This window comes from Mobula hypostoma, chromosome X2 (assembly GCF_963921235.1).
Source record: "Mobula hypostoma chromosome X2, sMobHyp1.1, whole genome shotgun sequence".
In the NCBI taxonomy this organism is placed as follows: domain Eukaryota; kingdom Metazoa; phylum Chordata; class Chondrichthyes; order Myliobatiformes; family Myliobatidae; genus Mobula; species Mobula hypostoma.
Genome location: NC_086129.1, coordinates 38,144,294 through 38,170,959, shown reverse-complemented (window position 1 = coordinate 38,170,959; position 26,666 = coordinate 38,144,294). Strand labels below are relative to the sequence as shown.

The 26,666-nt window shown below is 42.1% G+C and overlaps 1 protein-coding gene across 6 annotated transcripts in view; it reads left to right on the top strand.

Moving 5' to 3' along the window:
* nectin1b (nectin cell adhesion molecule 1b) overlaps window positions 1-26,666 on the top strand; it is a 544,761-nt gene that overhangs the window by 203,896 nt on the left and 314,199 nt on the right. Inside the window, exon 6 of one of the 6 annotated variants that reach the window (XM_063038126.1) lies at window positions 1,851-3,912. The exons of the other annotated variants lie outside the window; for them this stretch is intronic. Coding sequence (XP_062894196.1) covers window positions 1,851-1,990 — 140 coding nt within the window. The 3' untranslated portion in view covers window positions 1,991-3,912. Of the gene's footprint in view, window positions 1-1,850; window positions 3,913-26,666 lie in introns of those variants that run through there. 6 annotated transcript variants of the gene reach the window in all.

The following is a 26,666-nucleotide window of genomic DNA, read 5'->3' as shown; positions in this document are numbered from 1 at the left end:
TACTCAAACCTCCCCGTCTGGCACCAACAATCATTTCACAATCAAAGTCACTTAGATTGCATTTCTCCTCCATTCTGATTTTTGGTCTGAACAAGAACTGAAGCTGCTTTTATGCATTATGTTGCTGCCACATGATTGGCTGATTAGATATTTGCATTAATGGATAGGTGTACCTGATAAAGTGGACACTAGGGGTATTTCTTAACCTAAAGGGAGAGCGTTGGGGCAGGATATCGACCGTAATGGCTCTGAATGATGGAAACAATTTCTAATAGCCTAACTAGTTTCTGTGTGTCTGCTATGCCATTCTAATGGAGCTGAGTTTATTGGGTTTGGTCTGTGTGCTGGTGAGTCATTAAGCTCACTGGCTATGCTGTAGCTGTCCTCAGAACAGTAAATGCACCATCTCTCTTGTGAAGAAAGGCAGCACAGTGTTTGAAGTGGTTCTGCACAGGCTTCAAAGAGCTGAAAATAAATCGGTAATGGAACGCACAAGGCTTGGCACCACAAGCGGTGTGGCACTGTGCTGGATGCTTGGGGCAGCATCCAGCCGCAAACCAAAGAGTCCAAGCAGTCATGTGCCACTGCTGACAACTCGTCCACTGACAGGTTAACAACTGATTAAAAGATACCCAATGGCCTCCTTTCAAATCTGAGCGCAGCAGCTTGGAAAAAGCAGTGCATCTATCAGTGTCCGAAGAATGTTTTGTGGCCTGCCTTGTATAATGAATGAGACTGCTGTAAATTTTATTACTTAGCATATTTATCAGTCCCTGGTGAGTGGTCATTAGAGCACTGCCTCAGTGTCTCATGAATGAACTGCCTATTGTGACAGAATTAAAATCTCTGCCGGCAAGGTTGTCCTTTAAACATCTACAGAGCAACACGCCCCTATCCAATCCACTGCAGGCCCAAACAGGCTTTGGACTGTTTTTTAAATGTCCTGCTCTTTGGGTAATATTTCTCTTCAAAGAACAGCACCGAATTAGATTATCAGGTTGCTCTTCCCTCTGCCTCAGCTCCTTTCTCTCTCACATTCCTCTTTCACATCCTCTCTCTCTTGCCTCCTCACCTTCTCACATCCTTTCTCTCTCGCCTGCTCTCTCTGTCTCAAAAATCCTCTCCTTTCCTCTCTTTTGCTTATCCTTTTCCCGCTCTCCCTCTTCCATCCTACCTCCCCGACATGCCTTACTCTCGCTCCCCTATTGAAGAAGGAATAATTATGTTTTTCTATGTAAAATATCACAGTTTTGGTCTGTGTTCAGTCTACTTCGGTGCACAGATGAAAGAGGAACTGGCATTTGTGTTCACTTGTGTGCATGACATTGTTGGTTATGTAACCAGCCAGGAGGCTTCAGCACCCTTCTGCCAGGCCCTAAGAAATCATGTCTACCCGTTTGTCTTGGCATGAGCAGTGGGTGAATTTTGTTTTTCACCCTGTGTTATAGCTATTCAAATCCCGTAGTACTGAGCTTTTAATAATTTCAAATTAATTGGCAAAAAGCTATTCATCAGATTAAGAAGGCACATGATCTATGCACTTAGGTTAGCAGATTTCCATAAAACACCCAAATAGGCAAACAAAATTTTGATGTTGCAGAGATTTAAAGATGCAAACTAGGTTGCAGAAACTTGGGTTGCCAGCAGTATTATAAAATTTGTTGATTGATTTTTCTCCCATTTTAAGGTACTGAGTGTAGATTAGCCCAAAGTCATTGTAGGCTTGTGATGATGAGACTGGTTCCTGCTCCTCACTGCTATGTTGCTCCTGCTAACCTACTTCCTTTCAAACTGTGATGTAATCCTCTCTGGCTACTGGGCTGATCCTGGCTTCGATCTTCTGGCTGCAGATTGGCAAGAGCATGAAGATACAAAACTTGGGGATCTCTCCGTGACTTGTGTTACTGGGAGCAGTAACTGGGTATGCTTTAAGAAGAGTTTGCTTTCTAGCCTGTCGTCCTTCAGCATGTGTTTATATTCTGTAACATAACCAATATTTCTTATTTCCATCATAGCATTTTCCTCTGCTGTGCACTAATTGAATGTAACTTTAACTGAAAAATATGTAAATAAGTAATCTGTAGTGAAGTAGTTTCAAACTGTGAAAACCTTTTATAAAAAGAAAATCTACTTGAAATAAGTCCCTCTTCTGAGAAGCTTACATTGTAAAGTGTGAATGTGTTTCACAGCAGTTTCTGACAAGTGAAGAACTGTGTAAATATAAATGGGACCAGAAATAAAAGCCTTGGGGTTCAGAGTGGAGTCCATGGAGGACCCTGTTTGCTTCCCTTCACCTGTATATCACCATGAGGTTATTTTCTACAGCTCTGAGTCTCTGTTTAGAAATAAAGGTCATCTGCTTAAAATAGAGATGGGGTGTTTTTTTTTACCCCTGAGAATCATTTGCCTTGGGAATTTGATTCTTTGGTAGGTATGAGAAGAAGTCTTGGGGGGTGGGGGGGAAGGAAATTAAGGTGAATATAGATGGGTTTTTGACAAGTGAGAGTGAGTGGTTGCCATGGGTAGATGGGAATATTTAGTTAATTAGTCATGATATTGTTAAATAGTAGAGGACATTCAATAAGTGGACTTCCCTACTGGTCCTGATTGTATATTTTTTTATGCCCAAGTATTAGTATTGGTGTAAACCCAGACCCTACACACAAATTGGATTTTTTTACTCTGTAATTGAATAGATGGGGTCCACCCCCTTGCTCACACTGCCCCTTGGAATTTTGTCTTTATGTTTAACACAATGTCACAGTGTAAGATCTGTACCATTTTTATAACTGGTTCAGAATGTGCATATTCCCCTCAGTGTGAAGCCAGTCTGAACGACACAGGTGCAGAGTGAGGAACACTACTGGAGGTGTAAATGAGGAAATGAGTCAGTGGAGAGCAACTTTATTTTGCCAAGCTGAAGCTCAGAAGTGAAGATGGGGTAATGTGTTTTTAGTCTGAGGTCCAGGGGAAGTTTGAATTGGAGAAGACGACGGGAATATTGTGGGAACTGCTCTGCACACCCTCACTGTGATCGTTTGAAACCCAAGTTCCTTTGTTCACAGAGCAAGAGATCCAGGCTGACCCAAAACTCATGCTGTATATAGTGACTTTTAGAGCGTATCCATGTGACCTGTATCAACTAATTCTAAATTTAACATTACAGCCATTTTCTTGCCCAGTCTTCAGACATTTAACTATAACCTTTTGATAAGCAGAAATAAGATCACTGCCTTGTCCAGTACCCAAACATCCCTTTGAGCACCCAGTCAAAGATCCAAAGACCATTTGTACTCTGCAGGCCTGTGGTCGGGAGAAGTCTACTTTTTAGCAGCCAAGCGTTTTTCTAAAGCTACCATCTCTCCCCACGTTACTGTGGAAGGTAATGGTTTTGGGATCAATCCATGGACTTGCTGTCTTTGAAAACATTCCAATGGGCAGCCTATTTTGGACCTAGCAGAAATCAGGTCTGACATGTTTAATAGGGCAGGGGCACTTGCTCTGTTGCAAGATATATAATATCTGTCACACTGCTTGTCATTAAAAAATTGGTACAATGAAAACCTTGTCTTTCATACTGTTAATACATATCAAATCATTACACAGTATACTGAGGTAACCCTAACAAGCATATCCCTGCCTACTGATAGAGCGCAGTGATGAGAAAGCAGAGTGAGTATTTGGTACACTGAGTGCTATCATCTTCAGGGTTAGATACAAGAACAGTTCCAATGAATGCGAGAGCTTGCAGGCCAGGTTTGGGAGGGCTGTCATTGACCAAGTGGGGTATTTCTTCCTTAACTTGAAATGAATTGGAATACACATCTGGATATTCAAAAGCTATTTAAATGCTGCACTGTATCAGTGGCATCAGTAGCTAAAGTTAAGCTTAACTTGCCAATAATATGGTTGGTTTTAATCAAGTTTAATTGAAATGAAAACTTCATCATAAGATAAAATTTTTGGGAAAACTATTTTATCTTTGGATTCAATATGAATGTCAGCATGAACCTGCTCTAAGCATTTCAATTAAATTCCAGATGTATAATTTTATTGCTAACTGTAAACAACCTGAAAAATGGAACCCTTTAAACGTTCAAAGGTGCACATACAAAATAATTAGTGTAGGAGCAGGCCATTTGGCCCAACGTGTCCATGCTTGGCCATTGCTTTGGAAAGTCTTTTTCAATGTAACATGACCTCCCTTAATGGCCTCTGTGCTGTCTTGTATTCTGCAAGTGAAGGGATGGTCTTGGAATTATTTAGGGCCTCCTCACTTTAACCATCTGCCACAAGCTCTTGGAATAATGATTGGTGTTAATACTATGCTGTCCTTAGAAGTATCCTAAAAATGTATATGAAATAAAAATACAGTACAAATGTTGCCAATAGATGTGGAAACCATAACGCAAATTTGTTTGTGTTTAATTTATTTAGCATTTTTTCCGTAAATGTGGAAGTTTCAACCAATATGTTCATGATTCGAGTCTTGCTACGTCGAGAGAATCGTGTCTCCCATAAGCAATTTTATTATGAGCTGCAGCTCCATACTGGGACTGTTCTCAATAGTGTGGAGATGCATGAAGATTTAAAGTCTAATTCATTATTATTAAAGTATTGCAGTACTTGCATTGCAGTGCCTAGTGAAGCCTCACTGTTACACTTCATCCCCAGAGCTGTACAGGAGACTAAATCAATTCATTAGATTCTTAGGTTACAAGGGACAATTATTTTTTTTTTAGCAGGTAGAGAAAATTGTGATTTTTATTCCTCAGATGGTGACTCACATTTCAAGAGAATCATGTGAACTGGCAAAACTGAGTACAAAATTAAACTTCAAACATTGAGGATTGCAGGTTAATAAGTGTGAATGTTAAGGTGGGGTATAGGAGTGAATGTTTCCTAATGAAAATAATTTCAAAGACTTCAAATTGCCATTGAATCATCTGCGGAGTGAGGGAATTGAGGGATATTCTAAGAAGCTGAACAGGATTGATCTTGTACAAGAGACAGACGTATTGGCCCAAGTAGTTGTTCCCATTACTGTTTATATTTTCAGCATCTGGTTTATCTGGGAGTGCAATTTGAGATTGATTCCAGTTCCCAATTTAAAGCAATGTGTGAAGCATGCAGAAATTGTGACCTATTCCATTATAAGAGGAGACTTACAGAATTAGGCATGTTTTCATTGGTGAAAAGAAGATTGAGAGTGAAGTGATTTTGGTCCTTAAAATGCTGAGCATGGAGAACAGCAGGATGTTCAATTTAAAATGTGTTTGTCGAATGAAGGGGAAGCACTAATGTGGTCAATGTCATCAGGCTGGAGCTTGGGTGCAGTGTTTATCTCGAGAGTAAAGCTGTCACTTTCGTTTCTCCGGGAGCGTTTTCAAAGATGGGCGAAAATCCAGGGATGTTGTGTTGAAAAGAACTGCAAAGCAAGGAGAGGCAGCTAGAGACATTTGAGAAGATTTTTACAGAGCTCATCAAAACGGTGAAGGCCCTGAAAACTGCAGACCACGGTTCTGCAGTGACTGAAAGTGCAAATGCCGGTGACCGAGCAGAGAGAGTGTGTACAGGGTGTGAGGCAGTTCAAAGTAGATTTATTATCAAAGTACCTACGTGTCGGAATCGGGTTTAATATCACCAGCATATGTTGTGAAATTTAATAACTTTGTGGCAGCTGTACAGTGCAATACATGATAAGAGAGAAAAACTGAATTACAGTAAGTATATAACATGGTTAAATAAGTAGTGCAAAAATAGAAATAAAAAAAGTAGTGAGGTAGTGTTTACGGGTTCAGTGTCCATTCAGAAATCAGGTAGCAGAGGGGAAGAAGCTGTTCCTGAATTGTTGAGTGTGTGCCTTCAGGCTGTTTTACCTCCTTCCTTATGGTAGCAATGAGAAGAGGGTGATGTGGCTGGTACCCGTGATGGAACTGACTGAGTTTACAACTCTCTGCAGCTTGCTTTGATCCTGTGCAGTAGCCCCCCCCCCACCCCCCCAATACCAGACGGTGACGCAGCCAGTTAGAATGCTCTCCGCAGTACGTCTGTAGAAATTTGCGAGTGTATGTCACTGTATACTACCCTGAGATTCATTTTCTTACACAGTAGAACAAAGAAATATAGTAGAACCAATGGAAAATTACAAAGCCTGACAAATAATGTGCAGATACAAAAAAAAATCATAGCAAATAAGTAAATAAATAATACTGAGAAGATGAATTGTCAGAGTTATGGAGGAGGCCTGAGGTAAAGTGGAGTGAAGTTGAGGAAAAAGTTTGGAAGTGGCCTATTCTGAGGTTAATAAGTTCAGTGGGATAGGACCTTAAATGTGTAAATCTGTGGGTCCCCAAATTCTGTGCAAATTAGTGACTATAGCAAGTGTAACAACACTGAAGGAACTGGCATCATCGCTGGCATATCTTGCTACCAAGCCAGCAACAACTGGGAAGACCCACGCAAAGGGGTTATGGACATTCTTCTTTCAAGAGTCTCCATGCTAAATTTAATCTAGGTTCCAGCTGCAACAGACTGCCATGGGCATGGTAGCCAAGAAGCTTTCTATAGTCAGCTTTGCTGCTATTGTTCAGTGATGTTGTTCTTGACTTTGTGTCTGTAATGTAGAAGACTTGTCCAAAAAAGCTGTAATAATCCTTCACGGTCCAGTTCTCCAGGACTTGAAGTAAATAACAAACCGTCTCACCTTATCAGTGATGTTGTGTAAATATTGAATACATGTCCTTTCCCTCCTTGCTGTGGTGCACTCGCTACGATTACACTTTATGATATTTCCTAGATAATTTAACAATCAACATCTCACCCGCTTGCCAGATGCCACAGCCCATCTCCCAGCTGTTGATCCAACGGTCAAGAGCTCTGGCAGTAGATAAGTTTTTTTTAATATATAATCCTTTGCATGAAACAGTCAGCATCTCCTCTATGTGATGATTAATAAATCTTCCAATGGCTCAAATACTTAACTAAATTGCTCCAGTGCAGGAATAGAGCTGTAGATTACAGATTTGTGTGGGGAGAAAATTATCTCACCAATAATGTTGTTCTTCCGCTGCTGTTAATTTTGTTCACATCCCAGTATCTTAATGCCCCTCGGGCTTTTAAATAACTTATTCAAATGTCAGCTTTATCAAGTTCACCCGTAATGACTCATGGTGGGATGGGACCCTGCAACTTTTAAGCCTGCCTGTAAATTTTACGCCTCTGGGCTTTCAAATTGGAAATTAGTTTTTTTTTCTTGTCACATGCACCAAGATACATTGAAAACCATTGCTGTGCATGCCATCCATACACATAACTTAAAAACGTAAGTACATCGAAATGGTACACAAGCTGGCAACATTCTGGCAATAATATAAATGACATCGCCGCTGGTTTTGAATCTGGCTCTTGGTGGGAAGCAGCCACATTCATCAGGCAGAGGGTAGGGGATGCAATCAGAAAATATCTGAACTCTACTGCCAGGGTGTGTGTATCTGTTCACTCCAATTTGGCCTGTGACGAGGGAGGGAAGTTGAACAGATTTGTATTGTACATTGACCTGGAAAGGGCAGTGATGAAAGTAGTATAAATGGGATTACACACAATGCTGAAGGAACTCAGCAGGTCAGGTAACATCCATGGAAAAGAGTAAACAGTCGAGGTTTTGGGCCGAGATCTTTCATCAGGTCTGGGGGGTGTGGGGGGTGGGGGGGGAAGACGCCTGAATTAAATGGGGAGGGGAAGGAGGCCAACTGGAAGATGATAGGTGAAGCCAGGTGGGTGGGAAAGAATCTGATAGGAGAGGAGAGTGGACAACAGGAGAAAGGAGAATAGAAAGATAAATCTCCAGCTTCTGCAGATTTTCTTGTATAAATGGGATTTCAGGACAAAGTGATCAGATGGAAATGATGGGCATGATGAACCTAATTGGCAAAATGGAGTCCTACACGGGAGGGAAGTGAAAGCTCTTGGAGTAAGTTAAAAGGTCAGCACAACTGCTGAACTGCCTTATGTTTTGTGGGATCTAGATTCTCACACTTACCCATTCTCCACATTTCATTTCCACCCTCCTGCTCTCTAGCATTATTCACCTTTGCTGTGCTGTACTGTTCAATGCTTTAGGGAATTGAGGTACTTACACTTCCCCATTCCCGGCACCTCCTGCTCTCAGTCATCGGGGTTTCTCATTGACTAGTCTTTGTCTCGAGCGCGTCAATTCTGACTTGCACGGTGATCCTTCCCCTCTGAGGGACTTTGCCTTAGTCTGATGATTGGCTTCATTACTCATCATTGAGATCATCTTTTCAGAAAGCTGCTTGATCCTCTGAGCCAGAACAAGACCTGTGTGTGTGTGTGTGTGTGTGTGTGTGTGTGTGTGTGTGTGTATAAGGGCTTTTTGGTCACCACATAAATTTTCAAAGGTTGTGCTTTTACATTAGATTGGAACTGACAACCTCTGCTCTTGCTTTAGTGCTGTAATAACAGATCAGCTCATATAAAGTAGCTACCTGAATTCACATCATAATTGAGTGAAAAGGGAATAAATTCACTTTCCATTTTCCTGCTTTGAAAACTAAATGTGCTCGAACACGTGAATCCATTCAGAGCTGTTATTAAGCCCAGTTATTGCCACACAATTCCTTGAATTACTTCCAAATAACCCAACCCCAGTGGAAAAGGATCCTGCTGATACCACAGGAAATTCGATTCTGCGTTCGTTGCTTCACTTGAACCTGCACTGCCTTGGCCTGTGTAAGCAGGACATGAATGAAGAGCCCAAAAGATGGAGGTTTTTCCATCACTAAGGAATTGGTCTGGAAAGGGACTTTGCTGTTTGTAGACAAAATTACCTCTGTGGAGCAGTGAAAATCTTCCATGTATTTAACAAGGATCAACAAAGGCAGCCACTTAGCCGATCACATCTGTGTCAGCCAATAAAGAAGCAGTTTTAGTTAATCCTCATCTTAGCAGGTCACAGTGCTCTGTTCCCGTCCGGGGGTGCTTTTAAACTCATGAAGGTTTATGCTTCCTCTGTCCTTTAAGTTAAAGAGTTCCAGATGCTGCCACTTTTGGGGTAAAGTATTTCTTTCTCTCTGCTATTTGCCAATCAACTGAAATATGTGCTTCCCCCACCCCAACCCAGTTACTGAATCCTCAGGCAAAGGACCATGATCCTGCCTGTTCACCAGCTTGTTGAGTTAGACCTCTGGGTTTTTGTTATAGAACAGTACAGCACTGAAAAAGGCCATTCAGCCATCTAGTCAGTGCCAAAACATTAATTTGTCATGTCCCATCGACCTGCACTGGGATCATAGGCTTCCATATCTCATCCAGCCATGTACCTATCCAAATTTCTCTTAAATGTTGATATCAATCCAGTGTCCCCCACTTGCGTTTGCAGCTCATTCCACACTTTCACCACCCTCTGAGTGGAATTCCTCCTCATGCTGTCCTTAAATATTTCACCTTTCACTGTTAAACCATGACCCAACCTCATGGGGGGAAACAACCTCTATCTATCCCCCTCATACTTTTATATACCTCAAACAGATCTCTCTTTACTCTCCTACGCTCAAGGGAATTAAGTCCTGAGTTATTCATTCTTTCCCTATAACTCGGGTTGTCAGATCCCAACAACATCCTTTGCTTGGACCTGCCATGGGAGTGAGGGTCCGACTGATTGATTTTGAAGTATGGACAGCAGCGTGAAACACCAGATTGTGCCCCTACGCATACTGCTTAATCCTTAAGCAAATCTGCGCAGGCCACAGGATTAACCCAAACACTCTTTGTATAGCATGTATAGTTGTAGAAAAAGTTCAAGGCTGCAAGATGAACCTGAACTGGTGGAAGATCTATGCTATGAAGTAAATGCCCTCTCCCCTTAAAGTAGTGGAGTTCTGTTTACCACAGAGAGCTTTCTGTATCCAAATAAAATCTGAAATACTACCAGAACATTCAAAATGACTGGCTGCTACCACATAGGAGTTGTGGTTATGGGCAAGATTTCTGCTCCACACTTCAAGAATAGGAAGTATCATTACTTCAGTAGCAATAATTCTGGGATGTATGCAGTAACGTATCACATTGTAGATGGAGGCCATACAGTCCATCTTCATGCTGTTCTTCAAGGTAACAATCCCATTAAATCTCTTTGTCCTTCCTTGTTACCTTGTATCCCTGCAACTTGTTCTCTTTCACACATTGTCCACCAACTCACCTTTGATTCTTTTTGTCATTAACCTCCCTTAAGTAGTAACTTACGGTATGTCTTTGGGATATGGGTGGGAACCGAAGCGCCCCAGGAAATCCATAGGGGACACAGAGAGCACATGCGGACTCCACACAGACGCCACCCAAAATTTCAGGAGCTGTGATGCAGCAATACTGACAATTACACCCCCAGTCACAGGTCAAATGAAACAAATGTAGAATCCTTTAGCAATACATCAGATTACTTTGACTGATAGGCCAATCAGCACAGCTGCTCTTTGCCAGTGATATTACTTCACAAAATCTTTCTCTCATTCTAATTAGCTCTTCCCAACTTGCCCTTGCGTTCTCTCTCCTTTTGGTGTGCGTCAGCACTGTCCTCAGATGGGCCAGTGCTTCAGCCATTCTACGTGTATGAGTTCCACTGCTGAGAAATTCAGTTCCAAAGAGCAGTTTTTTTCAGCATTATGAAATTAAAAATTGATTTCTGTTACTCCAGAGTGAAGCACAATGACTAACCGTTTCCCACACTTCAGGAAATTCATCCCGGTATTTTGAGGCTCAAATCACCCTTGTGTCATGACTTCTGCATCAGTGTGGGATCATTGTGAGAGGGATATGGACCGTGTTGTTTTAGGTGCAGCTATCAAGAAGTTTGTGAATCCTCATTTACTGGTGTTCTGGGAAGTCCCATTGAGCATGCACCGAACCCCTTCATCTCTCCCAATCCCGGTGTCAGCTGAATGCAAACCCTAATTGTCCCCCTGATCTGCTGCTGTCCCATACCATCCATCTGATTTTGATTTCTCTTTGACCATCACTCTACGACGCTCTTCACCCAAACTCTTCTCGACTCATAATGCATTGGGCCTGAAGCGACTGTCTGTCTTTGATGCAGATTTGGAACAGCGCTCATGAAGCCTTGGGCGGGGGCCAAAAATTGAAACTGTCATTGCTTTACTGAAGGTGTGCTAGAACTTCTGGCCCCTCATTCTCACCAAATTTAGAAAAGAAGATATTTTCTCCATCTGTTGCCAGCTATAGTGAAACTCTGATCAGTTGGCATCTCTGGGACTTAAGATTCAGATTTATCTATTTCATGTACATCGAAATGCATCAATTGCATTAACAGTCAAGATGGTATGATGGGGGTAGCCTGCAAATGTCGCCATACATTCTGGCACCAACATAGCATGGCCAACAGGCTCAGCAGAACAAAACAAGACGCACACACGCGCACGCACACACACCCACCCACCCACCCACCCCCCAACCCCAGAGCAGGATGCCTCTACACATCCATTCCTTGGTTTTGAACTCTTAGCCATCTGGCCTCCAATCTCCAGTCCTTGGCGCGGACTCTCAGACTTGACACCTCTGGGCTCACCGACTTTAGTCTTTGAACTTTCTACTTCCAGAGTTGCACCTGAAATAAGGTTCCAATGGATTTGAAGTGAAAATGAGGAATAGAGGTGGGCAGTAAATTTAAAGGGAGAGCAGGCAACAGAGCCCTGAAGCGTTTAAAGGGAAAATGAGTGTCAGTGGCCTGCTCAGTTAAATGCTGAGCCATTAGGATTTCCCAACATTCAGATAGTGAACTATTGGAGTTTTGCCCTATTTTAGTTCTGCACATTTGTGAACTCATCTGCAGGTGTTGGTTTCCTTACATCTGTCCTATACAACCACTTCCCAAATTAAAAGCATCTTTATCTGGTGTGTTTTTCTGTTTTTTCAAGGAAAACGTTAAATTGCTTGTTCAATATTTCCTGCCTGTAATATCCTTTCAACTTGTAGCAATGCACTTGTAAATCCTTTCTGCACATTCTTGTATGTTTCAACCTTTTGTAAATGGAGATGGAAGCTGGACGAGATTAGAGATTAGCTTCATTTGTCACGTACACTGAAACATACAGTGAAATGTATTGCTTGCATCAAATCAAAGAGGATTGTGCTGGGTAGCCTGGTGTCATTACACTTCCAGTGCCAGCAAAGCATACCCACAGCTCACTAACTGTACCTCTTTAGAATGTGGGAGGAAACTGTAGTACCTGAAGGAAATCTACACAGTCAAGGGGAGAACATACAAACTCCTTACAGATAGTGGCGGGAATTGAACCCCGATCTTACAATTGGTGCTGTAATGCGTTGCACTAATGGCTACGCTACTGTGCTCTGTTCCTGTATGTGTGGTTTTACACAAGTTCAACAATCTTTTCCCCTACCACCTCTCTCCACCACCAACACTGCTTTGTATTTCACATATGAGGAAATGAACCCCAATACCACCTGCTAGTTAAATTTAAGTTACTATATTTTAGTGATTTAAGTTGCTACTTCTCATTCTGTTCTTCTCACACTATTTTAGATTCTTCTTGTGCCTTAAAGTAATTAGTGTTCCCCAATTCTCTCTTTAAAGAAACCATATTCCATATTGATGAGTTAACTGCTCACCCATTTGTTCCCCTTCCAGAGTTTTAGGGCAACTTGATGCATTGTTTGCAGAATCCTCAAATTTGATAGCAACTGCGTCTTTGAAGACACCTCTCAGATGCATGACTTTTGCTGCCTAGTAGGTCAAGGTCAGCTTGCAGATAGGAATGCCATCATCTGCAGGTCCATCTCCTAGATGCAGACAAACCTCCCTCCCATCCTGCATTTGAAAATGTATCACTGGACTCGGATCCTCCAACTCCCTGCTCAACAGCACTGGGAGCTTGTGCCCACTTCTCAAGGATAATTAGAGTTACAAAATTGCTGACTTTGCCAACAGAGCTTATCCCATAAATGAATGAAATAATATTCAGCAGCATCGCCCTCATTCTATATTCCAAATTGTTTGCATTTATGATGGGCTGCTAAGGTAGTTTCCACCAGTCATTTCCACTCAGTGTCAGCTGTAGACCTTGTAATGTTTGTCAGTTGCCAGACAGTATCTGATAAAACAGTTAAATGAGTTTTTGTTTCCAATACAATGAGTTAAAATGACATCAGGGTAAGTAGAAATTCCTACTACAAGATATTAAACCAATTAAAAATTCTAGACTGAATGTGCACAGGCCCCAGTAGTGTTCTTGAGTTAATGGTGTTTAAGAGTTGGTGCAGCACTTCAGTGTGAATCAATTTGATTGAAGCTGAACCTCAAGTTATTCAAAAAGCACTTATTTTCGGAAATAATAAGCTGAACAGATCTATTGGGTCTCCTATTAGTCTGAATTTTCAGAAATACAGCACGTCAAGCTAATTTCTTTTTTAATGCCAAAGACATTGTTGTCACCCCACATCAATCCTGATTCATTCCTTCTGGTTGTTTGTTTCTATGTGTGGACGTGTGAACCACTGCCTCATCTATTTCACCCTGTCCCCAGAAAAATACAAGAGAGGGCAGTGATTGTATTTGAAGCAACATACACAAAATGCTGAGGAGCTCAGCAAGTCAGCCGGTATCTATGGACAGCAATAAAGAGTCGCTGTTTCAGGCCGAGACCCTTCAACAGGACTCAAAAGGAAGGCGTACAAGCTAGAAGGTGATAGGTGAAGCCAGTTGAGGGGATGATGTGAGAAGCAGGGAGATGATGGGTGGAAGAGGTAAAGGGCTGAAGAAGAGGGGAATCTGATAGAAGCAGAAAATGGACTATAGGAGAAAGGGAAGGAGGGGGCAGCAGATGGAGGTGACAGGCAGGTTAGGAGAAGAAAAGAGTTGGGAGGGGAGCTAGAATGGGGAATGGAAAAGGAGAGGAGAGAAGAGAAGGGTGAGGAATTGTGAATGGGGAGTAGACTTAAAATGGTTGGCCACAGGGAAATCCTCCCTGTTGTGGTCGAAGTGAACGTGCTTGAAAAGTGAGTGTATTTGCTGGATGTTGTCTTTCATTATAATTAAAATGACAGAAGCAGGACACTTGGCCTTTCCTTTCACTTAGCTAATCCACCAGTTTAGTTCCCTATTCTGTGACACCCTCAACCTACACAAGCGATCTATCGATCGCTGTATTAAAATTGCCATTGATCCCACTCACTTCACACTTGCTTTTTGTGGGATCTCTGCTGCTCAGTTTTGAACCTAAGTGACTTTGCTCGAATAGAGTCATAGAGCACAGAAACAGGCCCTTCAACCCATGTGGTCCATGACAAACTATTATCCTGCCTAGTCCTATTGACCCAGACCTGGACCATTTCCTCTCATCTATGTGCCTATTCAAACTTCCTCTTCATGTTAGGGGTCTGTCTCCTTGTTCTGGATTCCTGGATCACCCAGAATAGTTTATGTCTATTAACCCTGTTGATTCCCTCTGGAACTGAGAGCTCAACCACAACAGCTATAGAACAAATTACTTATGATGAACCGTAATCTGGCAGCAGAGAGCTCTGTGTAAGTTGCATTCTGGGTGGTTGAAATGAACGAGAGCTATGTATAGGAAGTTGGACATCGATGAATCTCAACCATTTCTGAGTATAATTTATGAAAGACCTAACCTATCTAACATATTCAGGCTGCAAATTTGTATGACATTATGCTTGAGAGCAAAATTCTTTCCTGCAAGTTAAAGGGTCAGGCAAGGTTATTTTGGGATTTGAGAAGGAAGCTCCTAGTTGTGTTTCAGAGAAGTAACCTAACAAATCATACCAAATAACACATAAAACCGAAAATAAATAACGCTAACATATAGTAAAAGCAGGAATGATATGATAACTACACAGCCTATATAAAGTAGAAATAATGTATGTACAGTATAGTTGGGAAGATGAAGGCAAAACCATTTGTGGGAAAAAAAATCAGCACGTACGCGCATACACACATCACATGCACATGTCACGCATGCGCACACAGATGCCCGCGCAAGGCTTCATGGTAGTCTTCTTGGGGTAAAGTGTCCTGGGATTTGACTGCTACTTTTGTCCCTTATTTGGGAGTGAGAAAATTGGTAACCCTAACTGTAAAAGACACATTGAGGTGAGTTTAACCCTACTTGAACACCACCACCCCCCCCCCACCCACCCCCGGTCAGCCAGTCCACAAGAATATTGTCAATATTAAACCGGTCTGCGGTGCAAAAAAGGTTGGGGACCCCTGGCCTTGTTACTTATCTCTCGTCAACTATCAGTAACAAAAATCACTGCTTTTTGAACACGTGCAACTGACTCTATTTAAAATCTGTTCACTTTAAGCACGGTTTAGCGTCTTAACGGCCACACAAGTGTATGCATCTGACGTTAGTTAGAAACTGTTCGGCAACAGTCTCCTGTCCCAATTAAGCAGCATAGTATCCCAAATAAATAAAGGAAATCCCAGCCATTTTCTCGATTAGGCTTTGTTCTTTAAGAGCTTCCCCAATTAACCGATGGCCCAATTAGCAGGAATCCACTGTAAATGCAAGTTGGTCTAACTTGAATTGGACTCATTCCACAGGAGGAATTAAATACATATTTGAAGCTAAGCTAAGGTGCAGTTTAAAAATTTAGCTTTTGTCATTTTGGTTTGAATCAATTCAGCTGGGTATCAAAGATCCTATGGCATTGCTCAAAGAAAGGGATTAGAGCTGTCAAAACCCAAAAGCTGCCCATTCTTCACCCCTGCAGATTGTAAAACCTTGTGGTCCCTACTGTAGCTACTGGGCTTGTTTTTGGACCTTCATTTCAAAACTGAGCACTGTAAACATTGTAGAATTCTGTATAATTATTTGCAAATCCTAGATTCTGCACAGAATTACAGATCATCAAAGCAGTGTTTCACAAGAATCATCAGCAGAGATATTTGTGAGTTCCTTGAAGAACATGAAAGAACTAGTTCGGGATTATATTACAAATCATCATCTTGCCTGGGTATTGTTCTTGTACTCAGTACGTTGCTTTTACACCCCACCCTTTTCCTTCCACTTCCAACAGCCAAAAACAATCACAACATCTCTCTTTCTCTAATGATTAACCCATGACTGACCTTGGTTACTACAGCTGAATTTTCCCCCTGTAACAAGTAAGGGAAGAACAGTTCCATTTTTGTACTTTGAGGGTGCCCTAGTTTACCTCTGAACCATCCTCCATTATTAGTAGAAAGATCATTGGAAATCTTTCCCCCTAGCAGAGGTGCCTAAAATCAGATTGCATAGGGTAGTAAGTTAAGAGTTTTGGAGGGGATGTGAGGAAGATTTTTTTCCCTAGAGGGTTGTTGAAGTAGGGAACACTCTGAGTGGATTTTGGAGGCAGACATTTACGTAGCATCTTGGTGAGCACTTGAATCACCAAAAGCTACCGACCAGGTGCCGGTAAACGGGTTTAACATAGATACTTGCTGGTTGATATGGGCTTTCTGGGTCTGTTTCTGTACCAGCCCTTGCAAAAGCTTACTTGCTCTTCTTCCCCCAAGTGCACCAGATGCAAAATCTGCAGCTACAAAACTCATCCTAAACTCCTGCTTGTTATCTCTACCCTCTAAAAACCTTCTTCATAATCTTCTTTTCCAGCTTACCTGAAATCATTTTCAGTATAAATCATTATTGCTTTTTTCACAGTTTGTTTTATCACAACAAGGAAGCTTTGTCAATTCGGGTTACAAAACAGTCTTGAATATATTGGAATCTATAATTGTGCTTATCAAGCAATATATAATACTAGGCAATTGCCCAAATTATAATAATTCTTTTGCTGTCTAATGTACCAGATCTGCAGTCATTAATTTTATTGAGAATTTTAAGCACTCAGTGATTAGTGGGCTTTTATTTACATGAGTCACTGTGAGGATTTTACCCTGTGTAGAGACTTTTTCCTTCACCTCCCACTCATTTGTTTTAATCCGATCTTCAAGAGTGCATTCACTGTAGTGTAGATTTTGCTATCCAACTCACAGCTACTAGAGATTGCTGTGTGTAATTGTATTTTAAAAACAGCAGGAACTTCCACTAATATAGGGCCTTAAATTGAGCAAAACAGATCAAGGCATTTCAAAGAATCGTTGGCAAAGAAAAGTTGACATCACCACAGACACAGTGTAAAGTTGGATGATCAAAGCAAATGGTGCTGGAAGCGTTCAGCAGATCAGATAGCATCTACGGAAGGAGAAACAAGGTTAAGGTTTCTGATAGACAATGATTCCTGATATGAAATGTTAATTTTGTTTCTCTTTCCACAGATGCAGCCTGACCTGAGTGTTTTCAGCAATTTTTGTTGTTATTTCAGATTTCCAGCATCTGCAGTAAAGAGCATCTTGGAAGAGGAAGGAGAGACAGAGGTTTAATGGGGAATCTCCAGAGCTTTCCTTGACTGAAGGCGTGAAATCTGGTGGTGATTAAATTTGGGGATGATCAGGGGGTCAGAATTGGAGGAGCTTTGGGAGTTTAATTGTTTTAGACTGCGAGGGAAGACATCATTAGGATTAGACCATAAAAGCAATGGTGGTAACCCCCATCACCCTGGACATGCTAGCATCAGGGAGGTGGTACAGGAGCCAGACAGTCCACACTCAACATTTTAAGAACAGTTTCTTCCCCTCTTAAGAAACCATGCAAGCTGAAACATCAATTTTCGTCTTAGTTCCTACACACACTATTTGACCTAAGTGTTCACAGTATCTCTTTAAGTGTAAATTCAGGACATTGCTCCTTGCATGTCAATGAGCACATTGATGAATTGGGTTTTGGTAGCTGGTAATATCAGGGCAATAGATTTTGAATGACTCCAGCTTATGAAATATAGAAAAAAGAAAAGCAGGTCAGTAGTGTCTTCAGAATAGTTCCATAGCCCAAACCTAATAACGCCCACACTCGCACCCTTAAACTATTGCTATAGCATGCATCAGCAATGAAATTATCGGGGCTAGCTTCAGTCTCTTCACAAGACTGAGAGGAAGATGCCTTGTTCAATCAGGTCACACAGTTCTGTTTATTTTTGCTTCACTGGACAAGATCAGGGAGATCCCAGTAATGCAGATTGTGTGTGTGAAAACTCTACCCTTCTAGTCATTAATGCTTTATTACCAATCCACATGCGTCCAGAAGATCTGTTTTATTTAATGTGAAGTATAAAGTTTGTGAGTTCTGATTGGGTTGTACATTGCACTTGTCACAAATTCCTCTCCTTTCGTCTTTCCTTGTGAAGCTATAATGTAAATTGGCAAGCCTTTGAAGCTGTGTGTATCATGGCTGCACACTCTGATCACTTGAGCACTTTGAAATAAGCTGTCTGTTTGAAGCCAGATTAATGATGCAATGGGCACTTGTATTGCTGCTCCAGAATATGAGACTGATTTCCCCGCGATACCAACTATCTCCTTGGATCATATTCATCTGAAATAAAGAAAGCATGGAAGGACTGATAATTATGAGGCTGAATTAGACTGTATACATTCTCAGTGTTATATTTGATCCCACGCTGACCTTTGAGTCACACAGTAGTTGTCCTACTTCTATCTCCCTGCACCACTCAGGCGTACCCATGCTTTAGCTTTAGATTTATTTATCACACGTACATGAAAACAAACAGTGAAATGCGTCATTGAGTCTCACCTCAAATGCTGCTGATGTCCTCATTTGTTCCTTTGTTACTTCCAGATGACTCTTCCAACCATTTCCCACCACGTTTCTGTCTACCATAAACCCATGGCCAACCAGAATTCTGTTGCTCATGGCCCCAAAGTGTATCTGCATCGGTTGTTGGTTATGATTGTAAAATTAGCTTCATTGCTCAGTGACCAACCCTTTAATTTTTAGAAAAATTTGCTCTTGTCCATTTCTGGCTTCTTGTGCAGTACCTTTGTCTTCTTTGCTTTTCAGTACCAAGGGCCTGAGTTCTAAGGCACTCCATGTCACTCCTTCAAGATGCTCCTTAAACCCTTTACAATTTCTGCCAGCTCCACTGTGAGCTTTAATTTTTTTTTGTCTTTCACTGTACTGCTGACACAAAACAGCAAATTTCTTAATGTAATAAAGTTCTCGACGTAACTCAGTGATTCTCCCTCATCACCATCCAGGGACCAAGCTTCCCCTTCCAAGTGAGGCGGAGGTTCACCTGCATCTACTCCAACTGCCCTCCTGCATTTGGTGTTGATGATGTTGCCTCCAGTAGACTAGAAAAGTGACACATGGGCTAGGTGACTGTCTCACAAAGCCCTGTGCTCTGCCTACAAAAGACATCTCCGGCTTCTACATGCATGCCATTTTAACCTTCTTCCCACTCCCACACCAACCTGCCCATCCTTGACCTTTTCTGTTGCTTCAAGGAGGCCCACTACAAGTTGGAAGAGCAACTTTTCATGTTGTACTTGGGTAGTTTACAGCCAAATGGTATGAAGATTGAACTTTCCAATGTCAAGTAACCCACAGCCCCCCTTCCCATCCCCTCCCCCCCCCCACCCCACCTGGTTCTATCTCTCCATTATCCCCTCTCCAACTGGTTCCATTTAACATCTCCCAGCATCTGTCCCACCCCTCTCTCACACTGCTGTGTGTAGGTAATCATTCCTCTTTCTTCAGCCGAAAGGTTGGCGTACATCTTATGCCTGCTTGACTAAACAAGGGAAAATCTGCAGATGCTGGAAATCCAAGCACCACACACAAAATGCTGGAGGAACTCAGCAGGCTAGACAGCATCCATGAAAAAGAGTACAGTTGATGTTTCGGGCTGAGACCCTCCATCCTGCGGAAGATGCTCTCTGGCCTGCTGAGTTCCTCCAGCTTTTTGTGTGTGTTGCTTGCTTGACCACTTGAGTTCTTCTGGCATTCTATTTATATTTCCAGATTCTAACATCTGCAGTCTCTTTTGTCCTTGTCACACCTTCTTTGCCCAGACTTTTCTGCTCTACTGTGTCCTGATGCATCATGTCCATTTTGTGAGGCAGTGGTCATGGGTTACCCCTCTAGTGCAGGGTGTTTTGTCAAAACCATGTACAGCTGCCAGGATCTGTGGCTGATGCTGCTTTTAGGTTGGAGCTGTACGCGGTCTGGGAGGGGGAGCAGTGGTGGAACCTGCTGCTGGAAGGGGAGGGTGAGGGTTGACACAGCAACTGAGAGCAGCAGCAGCAGGGAAGCCACCCTGCAGCCAATCCTGTGTTGCAGCATTGTGTCATTGCCATTGTAACATTGCTGCCAGGAACACAAAATAAAGGAAGGTCAAATCACAGTGAGAGTTAGCAGGCGATGCAAGTCGCCGACTTGCAATGACAAAGATTTGCTGCTCAGTGAAATCAAAATCTGCACGTAAAACTTAGTAACATTCAGGACTGCTGTGTTATGCACAGGGCACATGCAGTTGGCTGTTTCATTTACCATGGAATGTAAATTGCTTGTATCTGCCTCAAGGAAGCCTGTAAGAATGCAACTGCTGTACCAGGGATTATCTGTTATCCCCTAGTCAGCAACTAATGGGTTAGTTCAGGGCTGCCACACTGGGAAAAGGTTGCTATTTTACTAGAATTTGCACAAGGCTCCTTGTCACGCAAACTGATGCCTCACCCTGTGGGTCTGCTCCAGAAGGATTCCCTGCTTTTTAACTGTCGTAGCTCTTGCACTATAAAATCAGCAAGAAAGCATTGGTTTTCCACCCTGAGGAGGCTCTGCACTACGGGAAAAGCTAAGATTTTGCTTTGTAAATTGTGTTGCTGGGACAGCGCATCAGATTTCCATAAGCATCCAAGTGGTAAGCCAGGCAGGTTCCACCACCCCTAAGTCCAGGGTCAAATAGGTGTGGGGAAAAACTGTTGGAGCATAATTCCCTTTTATAATTGAGGGACTGATCATACAGACAATTTACAATTGCTTTTGGAGCCAATTGACTATTGAAGAGACACAAAAGACTGCAGATGTTTGAATCAGCAGCAACGCAGAAACAGCTGGAGGAACTCAGCAGGTCAGGTAGCATCTACAGAAGGAAGTGTCTGGACCTGAGACATCAGCTATCCATTTCCTTCCATTGTTCCCACCTGACCTGCTGAGTTCCTCCAGCCATTTTTTTTGTCTGCTGTCAAGTTTATTGTCATGTGCATCACAATCACAGCTTCAGACAACACACAGAATATAAATTATATATTGTACATAAATTAAACAAGGCAGTGAAGAAAACGGCTGTGCAAAACAAACCATTAGTGCAAAAACACAATCCGAAGCAACTGGTAGTATTTATGAGCTGATGGGGGCAGCTTTATGAACCAGGAACTATTTGATGTTCTTTGTGTTTCTGTGGCTTATCGCACAAAGGTATAACTGCCTCAGCAACTTTTTTGGATTAGAGATTGCTGCTCATGGCACATCTAACATTGTTCATCCTTCTAGCACTGTGCAAAGTTTGTGTTTTGGCAGTCCATGGTTTCCTTGTCTAACTAAGTAACTGAATCTACAAAGCTGTTGATTCTTTACTTCAGTTAGAACCATAGAATTGAAGTTAGCCATTTGGCCCAATTGTACCTTTACCTCTGTAATCCAGCAATTCAACCAGTCTTTTATCAATAACCCCACACTTATTTCTCCATCATTATCTATCCTATTTCTTTTGAAAACAGTGAGTCATTCTGATTCAGCCTTGCTTTAGACAGTTAATTCCACATCAGGACTCTGCATTGTTTTTTCTTTCTGTTGCATATTTGTTTTGCCAGTCACTAACTCTTTTTCCTTTGAATTCTTAACTGTTCCACCAATTGGAACATGCTGTCCTTATCCATAAGCTCAAGAGCTTCTGCAGATGCTGGAAATCCAGAGTAACAAACAAAATGCTGGAGGAGCTCAGTAAGTCAGGTAGCATGTATAGAAAGGAATAAAGAGTCGGCATTTCACACCAAGACCCTTCATCAGAACTCTCTTTATGAATTTTGTCCTGACACTTCATTCTTTTTAAGCAGCCCAACCTAATGTTCAGACTAATCGAGGAAAGAGTAGGTAGTTCTGCCCCCCAAAGTCTTAGTTCCATTTTATTTAAATCTGTGGTAATTTTATCTTGCCTGCCAAAGCACTTGGAGAGAAATTCCATTTTTCAGTGGCTTTTCTCCCAGCTATTTCCTTTATTTCTTCCTTCCCTGTGGGAAGCTTCTAAACTCCATCATAAATACAACTGTGCTTTATATGTTTATATTTGTATAACAGTTTTAATATAGCTAAAGATCCCAAGGACACGAGAAAGATACCTAAAGAAATTTGACAACAGCATATTAAGAGGTATTAGTGCAAATTACCAAAAGTGGTTTGAGGGGAGTCTTAAAAGAGAAGTTGGCGAGATTTAAAGAAGGAATTCTGGAACTTGGGGCCTTGGTAGCTGAAATTATGACTGCTAGGGGTGGGGAAGGAGCAGGGATTCTGGGAGGAACAGTTTGGCTAATAGAGCTGCTGGTTCACAGCCCCAGAATCTGAATCAGGTTTATTATCACTGAGAGATAGAAACATAGAAAACCTACAGCACAATACAAGCCCTTTGGCCCACAGAGTTGTGCCGAACATGTCCCTCCCTTAGAAATTACTAGGCTTACCTATCTAAAAGTCTCTTAAAAAACCCTATCGTAACCGCCTCCACCAACATTGCCAGCAGCCCATTCCACACACTCACCACTCTGCGTAAAAAAAAAAACTTACCCCTGACATCTCCTCTGTACCTGCTCCCCAGCACCTTAAAACAGTGTCCTCTTGTGGCAACCATTTCAGCCCTGGGAAAATGCTTCTGACTATCCACACAATCAATGCCTCTCATCATCTTATACATCTCTATCAGGTCACCTCTCATCTTCCGTCATTCCAAGGAGAAAAGACCGAGTTCACTCAACCTGTTTTCATAAGGTATGCTCCCCAATCCAGGCAACATCCTTGTAAATCTCCTCTGCACCCTTTCTATGTTTTCCACGTCCTTCCTGTAGTGAGACGACCAGATCTGAGCACAGTACTCCAAGTGGGTCTGACCAGGGTCCTATATAGCTGCAACATTACCTCTCTGCTCCTAAATTCAGTTCCATGATTGATGAAGGCCAGTACCCCGTATGCCTTCATGAAATTGTGATATCGTGAAATTTGTTGTTTTGTAACAGCAGTACAGTCCAACACATTAAAATTACTGCAAGTTACAGTAAGAAATGTAGAAAGTAAGTTGTGCAGAAAAGAGAGCGAGCTAGTATTCATGGATTTATGGATTGTTCCGAAATCAGATGGAGTTCCTAAAACATTGAGTGTGTGTTCACAGGCTCCTTCCTGAACCTCCTCCCCAATGGTAGTGTTGAGAAGAGGGCATGTCCTGGATGGTGAGGGTCCTTGATGGTGGGGAGGTTAATGCCATTAAGGGAACTGGCTAAGTCTCCAATCCTCTGCACTGTTTTTTGATTCTGGGCATTGGTGCATCTATTCCAGACAGTGTTGCAACCAGTCAAATTGCTCTCCAGGGGTACATCTGTAGAAATTTGCTGGGGTCATTAGTGACGTACTGAGTCTTCACAAACTCCTAAAGAAGTATAGCCACTGGCGTGCCTTCTTCGTATTGCATCAGTATGTTCAGTTCATTTCTCATCTCCGATGTTGTTTGTGGAGTTTGCACGTTCTAACTGAGACCATATGGGTTTCCCTTGAGTGCTCTGATATCCTCCCACATCCTAAGGATGTGTGGACTGCCGGATTAATTGGACACTGTAAATTGTCCCTAGGGTATAGGGGAGCGGTGGATTCTAGTGTGGAGGAAGGGGTAAAATTAATGGGAATTTGTGAAGAACAATATGGGATTAGGGTAAATGGATGTTCGAGGGTCAGTGTGCACTTAGCAAGCTGGGTGTTCTGTTTGGATTCTGTATGATTCCGTGATCATTACAATTCTGGAATGACGAGCCCACATTATTAGAGCACAGGTATTCTAAGTTAGAGAGTTAGAGGAGATTGTAGTGATGGGGAGCCATGAACCACTGGAGGGATTTCAAATGAAGTGTGAGCTTCATTAACTAGTAGCAAGTTTCATTAGCTAGTAGCCAATGTAACCATTAAGTGCAAGAGCGATGGGTGAACAGGACAATGCAGGTTCGGACCTGTGTGATATGTTGCAGCCGGAAGGAGGTCACGGAGGTAGAATAGAGGAGAGGGTAGCAGAGGGTAGGAATAGTTGCTATTAACAGGCATGAGTGAGTGTCTCAGTTACAAATACATCAACCTTAGTGCTTACCGATTCCCACCAACTCGGAAGTTCAAAGCAGATTTGTTATCAAAACATGTATGCAGTGTACAACCCTGAAATTCGCCTTCCCACAGACAGTCACGGAGCAAGAAGAGCCATGAAACCAACCTGCCCAAAGAAAAAAAAATGAACATCAAACTCCACCCCCCCACACAAAAAAATCGCGTAAATGGCAACAAAAAAAAAGCGAAAACACAGAATATAAAGACACAAAACCAAAAGGCATATTTCAGTATAGTTCAGCTCAGCGTTCATGGTCTGCAGGCTGCCCCAACTCAAAAATGGCCTCAATGTAGGAACAAAATAGAGTGACCAGAACTAGAACACAGCTGCAAGGCCCGGAATTTTGGATCATAATAATTTTTTTCTTGGAAGGCTCCAAGTTTAGTCTTCCCTAGCATTGTAAACTCTAATCCCAAAACCTCAATCTGTTCCACCATCGCTGGCCTCATGAGCTTCTTGATTTTATTCTAAAGGTTAGATTGGGCTATTTGTCATGTTTACATTGAAATATACAGTGAAATGCTATGTTTCCTCGACAACTAACACTGTGAGGATGTGCTGGGGGCAGCCTGAAAGTGTTTCATGGTTCTGGTGCCCACAAAATGCGCCTTTGGAATGTCGAGGAAAACGGAACCACTCAGAGGGAACCCATGAAGCCACGGGAAGAACCTACAAACTCCTTACACAGAATTGAACCCCAGTTGCTGGTGCTGTAAAGGGTTACACTACCCTGCTGCCACAGTCATTCAGTCAGCCGTTGACAGCAAGGTCCTAATCTCCAGTACTCCCTCTGACCCAAGACACTGCTTGAAACCTGCCCCTTTTGACCTTACTGCCCGTCATTTGATTTAATGTCCTTCCTATGACTCGCTGTCACATCTTGGTGGACAACTGTTCTGTAAAGGGCTAGAGAATCTTTTAGAGTGATAAGTAATTGTAAATAATTGTGGTCAGATCATGCAGTAAAAGAAAGCAGTTTTATTCATCATCAAGAGAAACAGTCTTGTCAGAATTAACCAACAGGTCAGATCTGTTAGAAAATCCAACAGTGTCTTCTAGTGATTACTTTAAAAAAAGAACACTTGTCCAGCAAAATAAAGCATTGTTCCATTTTTACGTTGGGGTAAATGGATTTCATTGCAAACATTTGAATCTGGAATGTGCTACCAGAGGGGTAGAGAAGGTAGGCACTCTCACAACATTTAAGAAGTATCTGAATCTGTCTTTGAATCACTGAAGCAGGGAGCTGGGATCAATATAGATAGGTTCTTGATGCTCAGCCTGAACATGGTGGGCTGAAGAGACTGTTTCTGTGCTGTATGTAATATACAAACATTGCCGGTGGTCCACTGACAGTCTTCTAACAATTCGCCCTTCCATTTCTCTCCTCTTCCTAAGATGCTCCTTGAAACATATGCTGGTTGACCATAAAACATAGGAGCAGAATTAGGCCATTCAGCCCATTGAGTGTGCTTTGCCATTCTATCATGACCAATTTATTATTCCCCTCATCTCCATTCTGTTGTCTTCTCCCTGCAACCTTTGATACTGGTTGGCTGGTTGAGTGAACGGGTTGGGGCGGGGTGTAGTTGATGGACATATAGTGAAGAAATAGGTTACACAGATAGATGTGGGGGAATAGGTGTTCTCCAAAAGCCAGCTTTGATTCAAGGTTGCTTACTCTATACTTGTATGTAAGAATGTATGGGGAGAAAATCACACAATGAAAGAGCCTGAATGGGTGTGGAGTGTGGTACAGTTGACAGGGATGACTAAACAGAATTGAAAATATATGTTGGTTATAATTTAAAATGTTCTTTACATCCATGTTTTGAAGCAAGTTGGGCTTAAAAATGGGCTGCTGGGGGGAGTGCGATAGTTCGAGAGCAGCTCGTGCAAAGTAGTTCTGTGACTGAAAACTGGGCAACGGTATTTCAGCTGTGTTTGGTGCAGCGTTGCAGTATGAAGGTGTATGTCATGATAATGAGTGCAGAGCATTAAGTGAGACTGGGGGGGGAAATGTCTCTTCTGTAGCTAAGCCTGCAGTCTGGCAGTCTTTAAATAGGACTTATAAATTTAGATGCTAAGTACTAATCAGGGCAGCAGTGGAGGGGCTCAGGAGGGAAGTTACAGGCACACCTGATATCATAGTGTTCTACAATATAGAAAAGAAGACAGTCATTTGGCCCCCTTGAGCCTGTACTGCTCAAAGTTCAGAGTCTGCAATAGAAAATAGTATCCATCTTTCAGCAATTAGCATTAGTGGCACAGGTTGAATAAGGAACATCTGGGCAATGCCTGAAGCATTCTAACCCTCTTAGACAAGCAAGGATGATTTTCTA